At 41.2% G+C, this 17,310-nt stretch overlaps 1 protein-coding gene across 1 annotated transcript in view; it reads left to right on the top strand.

Moving 5' to 3' along the window:
• Positions 1-12,010, top strand: part of SLC27A6 (solute carrier family 27 member 6) — a 70,449-nt gene extending 58,439 nt beyond the window's left edge. Inside the window, exons 8-10 of the mRNA XM_012740373.3 lie at positions 197-294; positions 1,409-1,539; positions 11,437-12,010. Of these exons, the coding sequence (XP_012595827.1) occupies positions 197-294; positions 1,409-1,539; positions 11,437-11,613 (406 nt within the window). The 3' untranslated portion in view covers positions 11,614-12,010. The remainder of the gene's footprint in view (positions 1-196; positions 295-1,408; positions 1,540-11,436) is intronic.
• Positions 12,011-17,310: the final 5,300 nt, after the last annotated feature.

The raw sequence follows: 17,310 nt of genomic DNA on the forward strand, positions 1-17,310 counted from the left end.
TTTAACTGAAAAACAGATGCTGATTCTGTTCAATTACTGACAATGTGCTTCCTTAGAAATATCTTTCATTTTGAAAACTACAATTAGTATTGATTACTGGATGCTTAGAGGAGCCAAATGCAAGACATTAAAACTAAAACTGGCTATCTAGTTCTTCAAATACAGGTGCACTAACTGGAATTTGTTTTTTATTTAGATGGAAAGGAGAAAATGTTTCAACCACAGAGGTTGCAACTGTTACTGGAATGTTGGATTTCATACAGGAAACAAACGTCTATGGTGTGGCCGTGTCAGGTATAACTATATTTCAGATTTTGGAAAGATGCTCAGGATAGAATGTGATACTGTTCTTTAGTTTTATAACAATCTCACTAATTCAACATTTTAATTTTTATGTATTGAGATAAACATCTGAGTCTTGTCTTGGCAGATAATGCCCTTGACCAACCTAACAAACTTCATGGTCATATCAGGGGAAAGGTACCAATTGAATTTTAATGCCTGTGTTTATTTTTAAGCAGAGCTTGAAAACTCTGGTCAGTGACTCACTGCTTGAAAATTATTATAGCTTTTCAGTAGTCTGTTATCTTTCTCTTTATGACTAGAGTTTGTACATGTAGTACATACTAAACAGGAAGGTGATACACATTAAATATTTAATAACACTACTTGTATGTACTTAAGGTGGGTCATTTAAAAAATATTTAAAATTTTTTTCTCATTATTTTTATAAATATGCATATGAGGATCATCTCAGGATACTGAAAATAGCACAGAAAAGTGACTTATTTAAAGTCACAGGACAGCCATTCTCCATTTTCCAGCTGATGCTTCTAAGTGCAGGGGATGCGAGCTCTGGGAGTGTTTCGGTATGGGAGCGGAGAAAGGGGATGTTTATTTAATGCTAGAGAAAGGCTACAGAATGTTCTGATGCCCTGTAAAGATCCATAGGTGATAAGCAGTCAATGAGCTGTGAAATTAATTATGGAAATACTGGTTTCTGGTTTCTTAACTTAAAAATATTCCCTTTAATTTTTTTTTGCATTAATGCGTAAAATGTACATTTCTACATCTGCCTTAAAATAAATGTTTCCTTTCTTAATATTTGTGTTAGTGGTGTTAGGATGTAAATTATAGTTAACTTACAGTGTTTTCCATTCCATCTATTTTATTTCTGTAGTGTAGACAGGAATAGACTCTGGTCTTCTTTATTCTTAAATTGTTTCTAGAGAGCAAATAATATGCTCAGGGAAGAACACAGATCCCCTTATGCTAGGTTGCCTTGTTATCACTGCAATAGATTTAATGTCGCTATAATGATTAGTAGGTAAGTAACAGAATTAATTTTAAAAAATTAATCTAGTAATTACAAGATTGACTCTATTTCAAACTTTTTTTTTTTTTTTAGGTTATGAAGGAAGAGCAGGAATGGCTTCTATTATTTTAAAACCAAATAAGTCTTTAGATTTGAAAAAAGTTTACGAGCAAGTTGTAGCATCTCTACCAGCTTATGCCTGCCCAAGATTTTTAAGAATTCAGGTAATTTTACTGTTTGAATTTACTATCAAGTTTAAGACCAGAACATCAGGAGGTAGTTTCATTGTAAGAGCAGTTAGGAGCATGAGGACGCAGGGCTGGTGCCGCGTCTGGTGGCCTGGTCCACAGGGAGCACGACGGAATGCTGGGCAGATGTGTCTTTGTCCTGATTATAGAATTGCTCTGCTCCTCTTCAGTCAGGATCTCAGAGCAGAATGTCCCAGCGATAGTGGCAAGCCAAAGCCGTGTCTTACACATGCCTTGTGAAGACATTTAGTGCTAAGTGCCTAAAATTAGGTTCTACCAAGGAGACATCAAGTAGTCTGCAGGATGTATGCAAAACCTAAATGCAATTGGCTTTGAGCAACTCTGTTTTTAAGTTTCTTGTCATTCTGTTCAACCTCTCCCTCACCTGGACCTTGTATTTAGGGAATTCTAAGTTTAGTTATTTTTGGATGAAGGCTCTCTCTTGTTAGGTTACTAGTATAAAGTACATTGAAAAGAAAACAAATTTACTTAACTACTGGGTAACTTTAGTTACTCAACCATTGATTATCTGTTAACATCCAATCACATAGACTTTTTCTGAATATATTTGATATATCACAATTAGATCCCCAATGGAGCAATAGACTGTATCATATTCAGTTTTAAAGCATTTACCAAGCAATCCTCATAGCAAAGTCACTACTTGTCCAATGAGACATATCATCTGAACTGCCATAAATACATATTTCATTTTCATTTTTTACTTTTCAGAGTTTTTATATACATTGTCTCAGATTATTTTCACAACAATCCTCTGTAATACTAAAGATAAGTAAATATGAAGCAGAACTAATATATTTTTATTGAAACTTGTATAGAAATGGCTGTATATTTACATACAGTTATAAGAAATAACAGAGAGAGATCCTGTATGTCCTTTACCCAGTTTTCCCCAAGGATAAAATTTTACAAATCTATCACAGTGAGGATATTGACATAATCTACCCATCTTATTAAAATTTCTCCTATTTGACTTGCACTCATGTATGTGTATTTTCCATACACCTTATCGCCCATGTGGCTTCATGCATCCGTGACCACAGTAAGGATATGAACATTGCAACACTCCAAGGATCCCTCATGTTGTCCTTTTATACCCACATGCACCTCCTTTCCCTCCCTCCTGACCCTACCCCATAAGTAATATATTTTGATGGAATAGAACCTTGATACAGCAAATACTATTTTAAGTATTTTCCCCCTATGGCTACTTAAAATTCACTTTCATTAAGCTGAAGAAAATATTTTGGCATAGGACTACTCTAGAAGACTACATTAGCCTTGAACAAATTTAGAAAATATTTCAGGAATATTAAACACCTAAAAAGAACGTGGGCCATGACTGTTATGTTTATTACAGTATTTTCTATACTTAACACAAAGCCTGACACTTTATTTATTGAATAAATGTGTTATGATAATAAATAATCTGATGAAAGGAATGCAAAAGTAAAAGTTACTTCTAACAAAATGAGTAAAACTATCTTATTAAAAATTTAGTGCAAATTAAAAAAAGAACCCTTTTTGTCAGTAATGTCTAAAAATTTTTTTAAATGTGCTAATACTCAGTATAGCTGGGATAAAACTAACTTTGTCCATTCCTTCTGTTTGTGGAGACACAAGTTGTTATAAGCTCTCTAGAAAACAATTTGGTGATATGTGATCAGATCCCTAAGAGTTTGCATATGTTTTGACTTATAATTTCACTTTCAGAAATTTATCCTTAGACAGTAATCAAAGATGCATAAATGTTTTATATGAAGACATTTTTCAAAGTATTATTTATGGTAGTAAAATTTTGATATTCTCCCTAAGTTGAAGAATGAGGGCAAGGCCACTTAAAATATAATTAAATGAGATCTTATAAAACCATTTTTAAAAGTGCTATTTTGAAGAAAATTATAGGACCTAGGAAAATATACTTTGTATAATATTAAGTTTAGAAAAAGCAGGACACCAAACTGTATGAACACAGCAGGCTTCCGGTCTGTTAAGAAAGAGGAAAGCACATGCGTGGCGGGCGCAGCCTGGCGGGCGGGCGGGGCGAAGCTGAAGCCAAGTCCGCTGGAATTAGTCCAGAAGGGTGAAGGAAAGTAGCCGGGTCACTCGGAATTTTACGTGGGTCCCTACGTGCCATCCCATTTAAACAGGTTGTTTTCCTGTCCCTCAAACTCCCACAAAGAAATATGCTGTCTCCTTTAAATGCCTTAAAGCAGAGATTCTTAAGCTTTCTAGATTCGTGGTGCCTTTAGTGTCTCAGTAATTTTTTTTATAGCACTCTTGGGTCAAAACAAATACCTAAACCTTTGTTTATTCACTAGTTAAAACAAATACATAAGTGTTTAGGTTTAACAAATTAGTAGCCATTTGAAAAAATAATGTATATCAATCAAAAGGAAAAATACTTTCATCTCGTGTTCAAATGAGCACAGTCACTCCCTATGGAGATGTAAGATGGGCACTGTGCAGTTCTTCCCCAACTTAATTCCATGTTCCAACATGATTTTGGGCTGTACTTGCTTTTTAGTACAGCAACCACCAAAAACCCAATTTTGCAAAGATATGGCTTCATTGAATGAAAAGTATCATAAACTACTTTGAAACTATAAACTACCTTGAGCTGGTAGTTTGTGAGTGGTGACCAGTGGGACCACAGATACCAGTGGGTTTCCCTTGAAAACTTAATGTATTCTGTTAGGCTGCTGGAAACTCACTGAGGTGTTCCCAGTTTGGGTTTTAGGGTATCCTGTACCCCCTGTGGTTCTTGCAGTATGCTGCGTCGTATAATGATTTGTGTATAATTGTAGAAATTGCTTTTATCTCCTTAGTGTCTCATAGCATTCTCTATACATAATATTGAATTGGCATTGAATCCAAGAGATAGCCTATGTGTTTTTTTTATTACTTCATATTATGGGGGTACAGATATTATTAGGGTTGCATATCTTGCCCCTGTCCCCCTCCCCCACCCCACTATGCCAGAGCTTCTAGTGTGTCCCGCCTCCAGGTAGTGCGTACTGCACCCACGTGTAAGTGCATGTCCTTCCCTCCTCCCCCCTTCCCCCTGCCCACTTCCCCATTACAGATTTTTTTCTCAGACATTTTGGTTACAATGTGTATCTTTACCTCTCCCTAAAAAGTCATAGAGGTAATCCCTTCTCCCTACAATGCTCACCACTTCCTTAAAATGTGGGTCTCCCCCCTAAATCCCTATTGAACACTACCCTTTTTTGAGCACCATAGTTTTAATCAGTCAGTACCAATTTGATGGCGAGTAGATGTGTAGCCCATTTTCCAGATCTTGTGTCATCTCGCTTTGTATTACAGGCTTAAGCGTAATCCAGGATAGCATAAACGGTGCTAGCTCACTGTCGTTTCTTAGGATTGAGTAATGTTACACTGTGAGCATATACCACATTTTAGTTATCCACTCATGAATTGACAGGCACTTGGGTAGTTTCCATGACCATGCAAAAGTGAATTGTGCTGCCATAAACATTCAGGTGCAGATGTCTTTATAATAGAATGTCTTATGCTCTTTGGGGTAGATGCCCAACAATGATATTGCTGGGTCTAATGGTATTTCTATTTCCAGCTGTTTGAGGTATCTCCAAATTCTCTTCCACAGAGGTTGCACTAATTTGCAGTCCCACCTGCAGTGTAGGAGTGTTCCTGTCTCTCCGCATCCTCGCCAGCATTTGTTGTTTTGGGATTTCTTGATACAGGCCATTCTCAGTGGGGTTAGGCGGTATCTCATTGTGATTTTGATTTGCATTTCTCTAATGATTAGAGAATTTGAACATTTTTTTATATGATTGCAGGCCATTATTCTGTCTTCTTTGTAGAAGTTTCTGTGCATTTCCATTGCCCAGTTCTTGATGGGATTGTTTGATTTTTTCTTGTTTATTCTTTTAAGTTCTAGGTAGATTCTTTTTATTAGACCTTTATTGGAAGTGTAGCGAGCAAATATTTTCTCCCACTCTGTGGGTTATCTATTTGCTCTAATGATCATTTCCTTGGCAGTGCAGAAACTTTTTAATTTTATCAGATCCCATTTGTTTATTTTTGATGCTGCAGTGATTACCTTGGGGGTCTTCCTCATGAATTCTTTGCCTAGACCAATATTTGATAGGGTTTTCCCAACATCTTCTTCTAGGATTCTTAAACTTTCATGCCTTAGGTTTAGATCTGTTATCCATCTGGAGTGAATTTTTGTGAGACGTTGGGATCCTGATTTGCTATTCTACATGTTGCTAACCAGTTTTCCCAGCACCATTTATTGAAGAGAGAATCATTTCCCCAAAGTATATTTTTGTCTGCTTTATCAAAGATTAAGTTACCGTATACAGATAGTTTCATCTCCGGAATCTCAGTTCTATTCCAGATATTAATGTTTCTGTTCTTGTGCCTGTACCCGGCAGATTTAACTATTATTGCTTTATAGTACAACTTGAAGTCAGGAAGACTGATCCCTCCCAGTTTGTTCTTCTTACTTAAGATTGCTTTGGCTATACATGGTTTTCTCTGGTACCATACAAAGCGAAGAATTATTTTTTCTAGGTCTGTTAAGAATGCTGGTGGTATTTTGATGGGGATTGCATTGATTCTGTAGATCACCTTAGGTAATATTGACATTTTAACAATATTGATTCTACCAAGCCATGAGCATGGTAGATTTTTCCATCTGTTTAAATCATCTGCAGTTTCTTTTGTTAGTGTTTTGTAGTTCTCCTTGTATAAATCTTTCATATCTCTCGTTAAGTATACTCCTAGGTATTTAATTTTCTTTGGGGCTATAGTAAAGGGTATTGCATTTTTGATTTGAGTTTCTGCTTGATGGTTCTTGGCATATATGAATTCCGATTTGTGTGTATTGATTTTATACCCTGAGAATTTACTGAATTCATTTATCAATTCTAGGAGTCTCTCAGAAGAATCCAGGGGTTTTCAAGATATAATATCATATCATCGGCAAAGAGGGAGAGTTTGATCTCATCTGCTCTGACTTGGATGCCCTTAATACCCTTCTTGCCTGATTGCTATAGCTAGGACTTCGAGCACTGTGTTGAATAGGAGGGGAGAGATTGGGCATCCTTGTCTAGTTCCGGTTCGAAGAGGGAATGATTTCAATATTTCCCCATTTAGGATGATATTAGCAGTTGGTTTGTCATAAATGGATTTGATAAATTTAAGGTAAGGGCTGTCTAGCCTATTTTGTTAAGAGTTTTTATCATAAAAGTATGTTGTACTTTGTCAACTGCTTTTTCTGCATCTATTGACAGAATCATATGGTCTTTGTTTTTGCTTTTATTTAGGTTTTCACATCTATATTCATGAGGGATATTGGTCTGTAATTTTCTTTTTTTGTTGCATCCTTTCCTGGCTTTGGTATCAAGGTGATATTGGCTTCGTAGAATAAGTTAAGCAGAATACCATCCTTCTCAATAGTGTGTAATAGTTTCTGTAGTATAGATATGAGTTCATCTTTGTATGTTTGGCAGAAATCTGAGGTGTAGCTATCTGGCTCAGGACTTTTCCGTTTGGAAAGGTTTTTAATTACTTCTTCAATTTCTGAGCATGTTATTGGTCTGTTCAAGAATCCTATTACCTCCTAGGTGAACTTAGGGAGGTTGTATGAGTCCAGGAATCTGTCCATTTCATCTTCATTCTGTAGTTTTTTGGCATATAGGTTTCTATAGTAGTCAAACATGATGTTTTGTATTTCTGTGGAGTCTGTTGTGATCTCTCCTTTTTCATTTCTTTTTGAGTTTATTAGAGTCCTTTCCCTTTGAGTTCTTGTCAGCCTAGCCATACCAGCTTCTGGTTTGTTGATCTTCCATATAATTCTCTTGTTTTCCATTTCATTTACTTGAGCTTTGATCTTAGATATCTCTTTTCTTCTGCTCGGATTGGAATTGGTTTTCTCTTCTTTTTCCAATTCTTTGAGTATATTCATTAGGTTGTCGGTGTATACTCTTTCTGTTTTTTGGATGTGAGCATTTATTGCTATTAGTTTTCCCCTCAGATATGATTTGCTGTATCCCACAGGTTTTGGTAAGATGTGGCTCCATTGTTGTTTTGTTCAAAGAAGTTCTTGATTTCCCTCTGAATTTTTTCCTTGACCCAATAGTTATTCAACAGTAGGTTGTTTAGTTTCCATGATTTAGTGATGTAGTGTGTATTTCTGTTAAATTTGAACTCTAATTTTATACCACTGTGGTCAGAGAAGGCACATAGTATTATTTCTATTTTCTTGAATTTTTTGAGGTTTGCTTTGTGGCCTAATATATGATCAATCCTGGAGAAGGACCCATGGGCTGCTGAGAAGAATATAAATTCAGCTTTATTTGGGTGGAGTATTCTGTATAGATCTGTCAGACCTTTTTCGTCAAGAACTTTGTTTAGGAACCTTATTTCTTAATTTCTGTTTGGAGAATCTATCCAGTTCATTTAGTGGTATTAAAGTCCCCTGCTATTATGGTAGTGTTGTTTAAAGTGGTATTTAGCTCAGACAAGGTTTGCTTTATGTAATTGGGTGCTCCTGCATTAGGTGCATAAATATTAAGAATTGTTAGATCTTCTTGTTGGATTTTCCCTTTCACCATTATGAAGTGGCCATCTTTATCCTTTTTTACTTTTGCTAATTTGAATCTAATATTATCTGTGAATAATATAGCTACCCCTGCTTTCTTTTGATTTCCATTTGCCTGGATGATAGTTTTCCATCCCTTGATCTTCAGCCAGGTGGCATCTTTATGGTTTAGATGTGTTTCCTGTAGACAGCAAATACTAGGCTTGTGGAATTTTATCCACTCTGCCAGCCTACGTCTCTTCAGAGGACAGTTTAAACCATTTACGTTTATTGAGAGGATTGAAATTGGAGTAAGATTTCCATTCATATTGATGAGTGAAGTACTGTTGCTTTGTCTTAGATCTTGAGACATCATGAAGGTCGAGGTCTAGACTTGAATTCTTTGAGGATTTTATTTGGAGGAGTGTCTATTGCCCTGTTCACCGTGGAAGGCCCGTCTGAGAATTTCCTGTAGGGCTGGTCTCATCTTTGCATATTCCTTCAGCGATTGCTTGTCTGAGAAGGATTTTATTTTGCCCTCATAGATGAAACTTAATTTTGCCGGATAAATAATTCTAGGTTGGGCTTTGTTCTGTTTTAGAAGATTAAGGATAAGGCACCCAATCCCTCTTGGCTTGTAAGGTTTCAGATGAGAAGTCTGCTGTTAGTCTGATAGGCTTTCCTTTATAGGTTATGTGTTGTTTCCACCTTGCTGTACGTAGGATTGCTTCTTTCACATTTACTTTGGTCAACTTAATAACCACATGACGAGGCGATTGCCTATTCGCATTGTGTCTCCCAGGAGTTCTGTGCACTTCTTGTATTTGGTTATCCAGATTTCTAGGTAGGCCTGGCATATTTTCCTCCATCATGCCATAAAATAAGTTTTCCAACCCTTGTGAATATTCCTCTTCCCCTTCTGGAATCCCAGTTAGTCTGAGATTTGACTTTATTACATAATCCCACACTTCCTGTAATCTTTGGTCTTGTCTCTTGTTTCTGTGTACCCTTTCTTCCTCTAATTTGTTTAGCATGTAGGTACAATCTTCAAGCTCTGAGATTCTTTCCTCAGCATGATCTATCCTGTTTTTGAGGCTTTCTACTGTATTATGGAGTTCCTTGAATGTTTCCTTCATTGCCAGTATTTCTGCTTGGTTTCTCTGAATTCCTTCTATACCTTTGGAGAATTTTTTATTCATTTCCTGGATTGTTCTTGTGGTATTTCTATGTTGGGATTCTATTTTCTCTTCAGTTCTGTTGAGCTTTCTAAGAATCCATATCTGGAATTCTTCCTCTGTTAGTTTAATCATATCATGTAACTTGTTGTCAGTTGGTGAGGAATGAGTATTTTCTTTTGGAGGTGACTTTTCTCTCTGATCCTTCATGATTCCTGATGTCTTTCACTGGTTCTTCCTCATCTGGATACTTTGCTGAGGACTAGAGCTTTGGAACTCGATTATGAGCTGTGTTCTTGAGTTCCAAAGGAATGATCCTTGGAAGAGCTGGGGAGTATGTGTTCTGGTCCTGTATTGTCTAAGAGGAGTTTGAGACTGTTGGATTATCTTTGACCTGATGTTTTTCACCTTTTGTCCACAGTGTTTAGTGGGTTTGTGTCCCTTGCTTAGACACCCAAGGGATCGTTCACTGTAGTGAGATGAGACCAGTTTCCACCACTAGGTTGAAATGGGGGCACTGTGTTAAGCACTGAGTTTACTCTTTCTTTTGATCTCTGTGGTTTGTGGGAAGGAGTCAGTTATACGTATCCCAAGATCTTTGTATTGTGCTCTAAGCCTCTAAGTAGGATATACCGGTATCTCAGTGTTAAGCAAATGTCTTGCCACTCCCAAGGGTTCCTCGAGTCCTCAGGAATAGCAGCCTCCTTCGCTACTCCGCCTTGCTACGATAGGCTCTGATCTCTGGGCACAGATGGCAAACAGTTAAATGCAGCAAGAAACCACCCAGGTTCTAGCTTGGGAGATAGCCGCCGAACAAAACACTGCTATCACCTTTCCACCCTTTTAAATTCAGGTTCCGAGTCTACCTGCTGGGTTAGGGCAGAGGGTAGACTGAGCTCACTACCAGGGCAGGCCTCCACGGCGTTTCCAAGCTATGGGGTGGCGGTGGCAGGCTCAGGCAGTGCTGATGCCGCGTGCCCCCTGTTTGGCGGAAGGCTGGGTTGGGTTTGGCAGGCTGGCTTCAAACGACCCCTGCCCTGCCTAATTCCCCTGCTTGCAGAGACCCAGTGGTTTATGTGTGGGGAACTGCCTTCTGTCTACCCAGCGCCAGTCAAAGCTTCAGCAGTATCCAAAGGCAAAGCCTCCTTTAAGGTGGAGTCCCCACTTCCTGGACCTGGAAGCGTCCTGAGGTGGAACGCCCAATTCGGCACTCGTTTCTGGGGTGCGGGGAGGCGGCCACTGAGTCCAGCACCTGCAGGCTCAGCTCCTGCGCCTGCTTCAGCGAGCGCTGGGGCGCGAATGGCTGCCTTCTCCAGAGGCGGAGCAGGCCTGGCCTAGGGCAGCGGGAGCCCGAGAAACGCCTCGCGGAGGAGCCGTCTCCCAGCCGCAGGGCGGGCCGCGGCGGGGCTGGGGGGCTGCGGAGCGGCTGCTGGGTCCAGACCCTTCCCGCACTCCATCTGCCCGCAGCGCCTCCCACCCTTCAGGCGCGTCTGCCGGCGGGAGGGGCGGGCAGGGGGGGTGGGGGGGCAGGGTGGGGCGGGCAGGGGGGGTGGGGGGGCAGGGGGGGGCGGGCAGGGGGGGCTCCCTGCAGGGAGGAGCCTCCTCCCCAGCCCGCCGCCGCCGCTCCCTCCCCGCAGTTTTTCCCACTGGGGTTTAGTGGAAGAATTTCGGTTCACCTTGGGTTATTGTCCCCGATTTCCGCATCCCGGCGTGTCCAGAGCAGGCGCGGTGACTCGCGTGGGGTTGTCCGTCCTCTCCACCTCTCACCCTGAGAGCCAGGAGGTCAGCCCTGTCCCGCCACTTCTCACAATCAGCCTATGTGTTTTAGACCTACTTGTAATCAGTTTATTATGTTCATAGTTCTTATATATTGAATGAGTTAATATTTGAGTAAAGTTTACAGGTAAGTCAAACTAAAGACTTAAATATGCTACAAGGTGATTTTTTTATTTCTAACATTTTTAGTAGTAAATGTAGAGAAGATTATTAGATATAAAACGTTATTGTTAAATATTATATTCTATAGTGTTAAATATTTTAATTACATATAATAGCTCTTATAGATAATATTAAATGCATCCACTCATCTTAGTAATTGTTTTATAGGATAAAATGGAAATGACAGGGACATTCAAACTACAGAAGTATCGACTGGTGGAAGATGGATTTAATCCACTGAAAATTTCTGATCCACTTTACATCATGGATAACTTGGAAAAGTCTTATGTTCCATTGACCAAGGAAATTTATGATCAAATAATGTCAGGGGAGATAAAGCTTTAAGATTTTGTACAGTGATATTTTCATACACTTTCCTAGGAAGAGTGAGAAGAGAGTATGGTATTCTTCATTATGAAATGGGGAAAGGGAACTAACATTAATTATGTGCTATATTTCCTTAATATAGAAGAGAATTTCTTTAATCAAGTAAAACTTTAATTTGTTTTAATTGACATGGACTTTAATTGATTATTGTTTTTACCCATTTGGGGATTCAGTGCACAACTAAATATTTGTCTTAACATTAAATATTTTAAAAAATGAATAAGTGGCTAACAGACAGTAAAAATGTTTTTTCTAGTATGTACAATTTCTGGTTTTTAATAAATGGTTAAATTTTATTGAAATATTACATTTTTATGTGTCCTGTCCTATAACTCAATAAAATCATCTTCATTAATATGTGTTTTGGGTTTTTGTTCTGATATTTTTTTACTGTAAATTTCCAAAGGAACTGACTAAATGCACCCACACTCATATCTCCTTTGTTTAAACTCACATTAAGATGATTGATAGAAGAAATATAAAAATTTGAAACGGCACAGCAGAAAAACTGGTAAGCTCAAAGCATTTAGGAATTTTTGAAGATATATAAATGGGATCAAATTGACAATAAAACCAATAGAGCTGTTGTAACCACTAATACTACAGGGAAAGAATAGAACAGAACCCTGGTGTTATCACCAGGATCAAGGTCAGAAAAGGCTATGAGTTTGAACAGGTTTGTGAGTAGTTAACTGGGAAATTCATTACAAGGATAGTCTAGTGAGCACAGTTGTACTTATCCTAAGCTGGAAACACCAAACTCCTGTGTCTCCTTTAAGCCAGAAACACAAAAGCTGTTGCCACCCAGCCAGGTTCACTCACCCACTGCCCAAGAGGAAGCCAGTCTACAGAGACAGCGGGGTTTAGGAAGAGAGTTTATTCTGCATAGTGCTGAGTGGGGAGACGGGAGAAATTTATCAAATCGGCCTCCCTGAGGACTCGGGCGATAAGGTTTTTAAGGATAGTTTGGCAGGCAAGGGATCAGGCAATTAGGCTTGTAAATTGGGGCAAAATTATAAGAGCATAGAAATCATTTTGTGTTGTTTCATCATGTATGTATCTAAACTATATCTGGCCAACACAGCCAGTACTGGTCATCTCACTTGCCTCTGTATTTCGAGATTCGCCATCACTTACTCTTGGCGCCTACATCTAGTGCGTCCTTTTACAGACTACCACAAACGCAAACTACTTCGGGAAAACCAACCCAAAGGTAACTGAACGGAAGGAAAAGATGCGTTACATGTGCTTTACCCCCTGGCTGGACAGACCCGTGGCTGTGCGGTTGCCAGAGTCGCCGGCGCCAGAGCCGCCCACAGCCGCGCGGTCGGCGGCCGGAGGCCTGTCCGCCTCTCGGTTCCAGCGGGAGACTAGAGCGCCCTGCGTGTCCGAGCACGGTCGCCTCCTAGCGGGCCCTGGCTGGCTGCAGCTGGCTCCGGTGTGGAGGGGTATGCCAACTTCTCTTTGATTTTCTTTAAAGACAAACAACGAAAGACGGCTGAACCGGCGCCTCATTAGTGGGCGGCACGAACTGTCTTCTGGCGAGGGCAACTTCCGGCGCTTTCCCGAGCGGGACTTCCGAGCCTGGCGGCGCTGCGGGAGGGCGCTGCGGGAGGGCGCTGCGGGAGGGCGCTGCGGGAGGGCGCTGCGGGAGGGCGCTGCGGGAGGGCGCTGCGGGAGGGCGCTGCGGGAGGGCGCTGCGGGAGGGCGCTGCGGGAGGGCGCGCGGGCGCTGCCCCGGGAGCCCGAGGGGCCGAGCCGGCAGCGGGCGGAGGCAGCTCTCAGCCTCCCGGCCCTGCGCCCGGCCTGCGCCCCACGCTCGCTTCCCCGCCGCGCAGGCCGGGCCGCGGCGCCCCGAGAGAGGCGGCCCGCAGCCTGGCCCTCCCGCGGCCTCGTGCCTTCGATTCTGAACATACGTGTTGTTGGTTTTGCTTTTGGTGGTGGTGGTGGTTTTTTTTAAACTGACCACTTAGAGCAAATACCTTAGTTACCTGTGGTTTCCGTGCCCTGTCCCTGCCCCCACCAGTTGTGAGTGGAGCGTTTCACTTTTCTGTGGCCTATGTAAAGAGTCTACACGGCCCAGGCAGGAGGGTGGAAGCAGCCACCCAGAAGACCCGCTGGACCCTTAGGGCGATGGCTTGGCTTCAGACAGGCGCTGAGTTTTCGCAGGAACAATCTGAACGGAGAAGGCAAACAGCGATAGGTGACATTCCCTGCCCAGCTCTGCTCACGGGAGGAGTTTGGTTCTTCCCCTACTCTTGAACATTGGTATTCAGGTAAGGCATTGATGTTATGGGAAGGAGGGAAGGAGGGATGGAGGGAACGAAGGGGGGAGGGAGGGAAGGGAAAGAAGGGAAAGAAAGAAACAGTATCAAATTCCCTATAACCTATCAGTGTCTTCCCAAACCCATCCTTCCAACCGGAAACCTGGCTGTCCCTGGAGGGTACCATTTTACTTTTGGTTTATGAAGGCAGAGCTTTTAACTCTCATACACACCATATGTTGTTGTCAACAGGTGGTTCCTTGAACCTCCGAGTCCCTTCCAGACTATCAGGCTGTCTGCTCCCATGAGGGCCACCATCTAGCTTTAGCATCCTCACCTCCTGGTGCCTCCACCGCATTTTCTGATGATTTCATCAAAGGGCTTGACACTTTCTTCTCTCCCCAGTTTGTGTCATCATTCAATAGCAAGCTCCATCCAACCACCTCAATTTTTCTCCACTATGAGTATATCATACTTTTCCATGCTTTTCCAATCTTCCATTCCCCACCCCACCCCCAGCTGATGGCTCTCTTTGTACTAATTGAGAACATACAGGTGATCAGATGAGGACACCATCATCTTCACAGTATCCTAAGTAACTTATATATACACGCAGTTATCTCTCTTCTTCTTGCCATGGAATATATGTTCCTTTTGCTATCAAAAGCCATTCTCAAAATATATATGTTCCAGAACTCATGTTCTCTCTCTCTTTAAGAATTTTTCCTGAAAGTCAGCAGGATGGTAGGATAGAAAGCTCAGGACTTTCCCTCTACCCACAGACATACCAAATAAACAGCTACACATGGATTAATTTCTTTTGAGAAAAATCCAGAAACTACTTGAGAGACTCCTGCACACCAGGCACTGAGAAAATACCTGCATCAAAATGGGTAGGAAAATATGAGATATAATCTCACCATAAACCCCACCCTGCCACAGCACTGTACACTCAGGAGGGAGCCCCACCTTTCAGCTTCTGCCTGGGAGTGAAGGGTCCTATGGGACCAGCTCCTGACTTGCCTATTTCTGGCAGCTGATGGGGCATGGCATTCACTAGATCCCCAGGACCTAAAAGAACAAAGAGGCAGTTTTAAACAGGGTCTGTGCAAGCATTTCCCATTTGTCTTCCCCCTGGCTCAATGCAGAATTAGCAGGCAATACAACTCAGCTTCCAGCTTCTTCCTGGAAGGGGTTAGGTTGCACATCTAAAGTCCTGACTTTTCCAGATGCTGCCTAAGTGTCTGGCTTCTAACTAGCCTGTATCTGTGAGCTGATATGGCAGGCAATTACTAGTCCTCCAGGCACTTGAACAGGCGTATGGGGAATTACCATGGCTTTTCCATTCTAGCTTGGTTCATTTATAAAACTAAGTCTCCAACTTTTCCCTGAAAGAGTTGGACCTATATCTAGCACTTGCTAGGCCCCTGGGGAAACGAGAGAGCAGAGCAGTGGTTCAAAGGAGCATGCGATTCTGAACCAACCTGCAGGCACTTGCCACAGCTCCCTTTCTCAGCCTCATGCAGAGCAAGCCAGTGGTAGACTCTAGCTCCGTTTCTCCCTGAGGAGAGAAGGAACTGTGCCACCCGTCTCACATCCCAGCTTCTCCAGCTGCCACTCTGGGCACTGGCTTGCACCTTGCGTGTGTTGGGGCACTGATGGAATTTGGCATACACTAGTCTTCTGGGGCCACTAACAACAAAGACAATGGTTTGGATGAGCACAAGGGTTTGAGAGGCACTCAGAATATCTGGCCAGGCTCATTGGTAAGGTTCATCTCTGATATAAGGGCACACTGTGAAGACTTGGAGAGGTTGCTGTTTTGTTTAATGCATAGAAACCAACACAGAAAGTGGAGACAGTATGTTCCAAATCAAAGAACAAGACACATGTTTAGAAATCAATCCTAATGAAATGGAGATCTGTGATTTTTCTGACACACTTCAAAATAATGGTCTTACAGATGGTCTCCAAGGTCAGGAGAGTAATGCATGAACAAAGTGAGAATTGCAACAGATAGAAAATATTTAAAAGTACCAAACAGAAATCATAGACCTGAATAATACAATAAATTAACTGAAATATCAACAGAAGGGTTCAACAATAGGCTAGATCAAGCAGAAGAAAGGACTAGTGAACTTGAAGACAGGTCACTGGAAATCATCTCATCACAGGCGTAAAAAAAAAGAACTATAAAAAAAAGTGAATGTAGGGACTCATGGGATGATGCCATCTCCATTTGATGATGAGGTGTTGCTGTGCCTGCCCATATGGCTTGGCGGGTCATATAACGCCCAGTTCATGGCAGGCAGCTCAGGTCACATGGTATAATAACTCGGTGGTGCACGATCAAGTGTTCAGTCTCTACTAAGGCACAGTAGGAGGCCAAGAGCTGTCTCTCAAAAGAAGAGTAGTTATCTTTAAATAATATCAGGGTCTTGCTCCCAAATCTTGAAGGCTCACACTGTGATTCACGTATGGGGGCTCTAAATAGCACCCCCACCTGCCACTGTCACTTGGAGCCCCATCAGATCTACTGGATCATTTGGCACATGCGGCAAAGCGGCTTGTACAGCAGCCTGGCCCCGTTGGAGAGGCTTCTGTTTCTCAGGGGTCCCCTTAAAACTAGTAGCTTTTTGAGTCACTTAGTAATCTGGCTGAAATTATACCCCAAATGCAAACAATGTTAGAGACAAAGTCAAATGACAAGTGAAAAACTGGGGAAATATCTAATTCACGTCACAGATAAGGGATAATTTCTTAAAGATCTCCTAGATACTGTCAAGAAAAAGATAAGCAACACTAGATAAACAGGCAAAAGATATGAACATAGACAATTAAAAGAAAAGAATCCCTTAATTGTGTAAAAAGAAAAAAAGTCCAACCTATTCATTATAAGATAAATACTTACTGAAAGTACACTTATCAGATTGGCAAAAATTCCCAAGTTTCACAACAGATGGCAAGGAAATGGGGAATCAGGCCCTTCATATTTTGCTCGTGGGAACATAAAATTATATAACCCTGTGGAAGTTGGTTTAGCAATATCCATCAACATTATAAAATCATGTGTCTTTGACCTTGACCCAGCAATCCCACTTCTGGGAATTTATTCAGCAGATGTACCTAGACTTATAAAGAAAGAACTATTTACAAGGCCATTAATTTGAGCATTGTCTGTAATAGCACAACATTGGAGACAGTCCAAGAGCCCATTAATAGTGACTGCTTAAATAAACTATGATATGTGCATCAAAAACTACTATAAAATGTAAGCAGCTCTCTATATATTAATTTAGAAAGATCTCCCATAAATTGTTAAGTGGAAAACTTAAAAGTATTAAAAATCTGTAAAGATACAGCTTAGACATGCTGGACATGATGCAAGTGTC

This window comes from Microcebus murinus, chromosome 11 (assembly GCF_040939455.1).
Source record: "Microcebus murinus isolate Inina chromosome 11, M.murinus_Inina_mat1.0, whole genome shotgun sequence".
Taxonomy (NCBI): Eukaryota; Metazoa; Chordata; class Mammalia; order Primates; family Cheirogaleidae; genus Microcebus; species Microcebus murinus.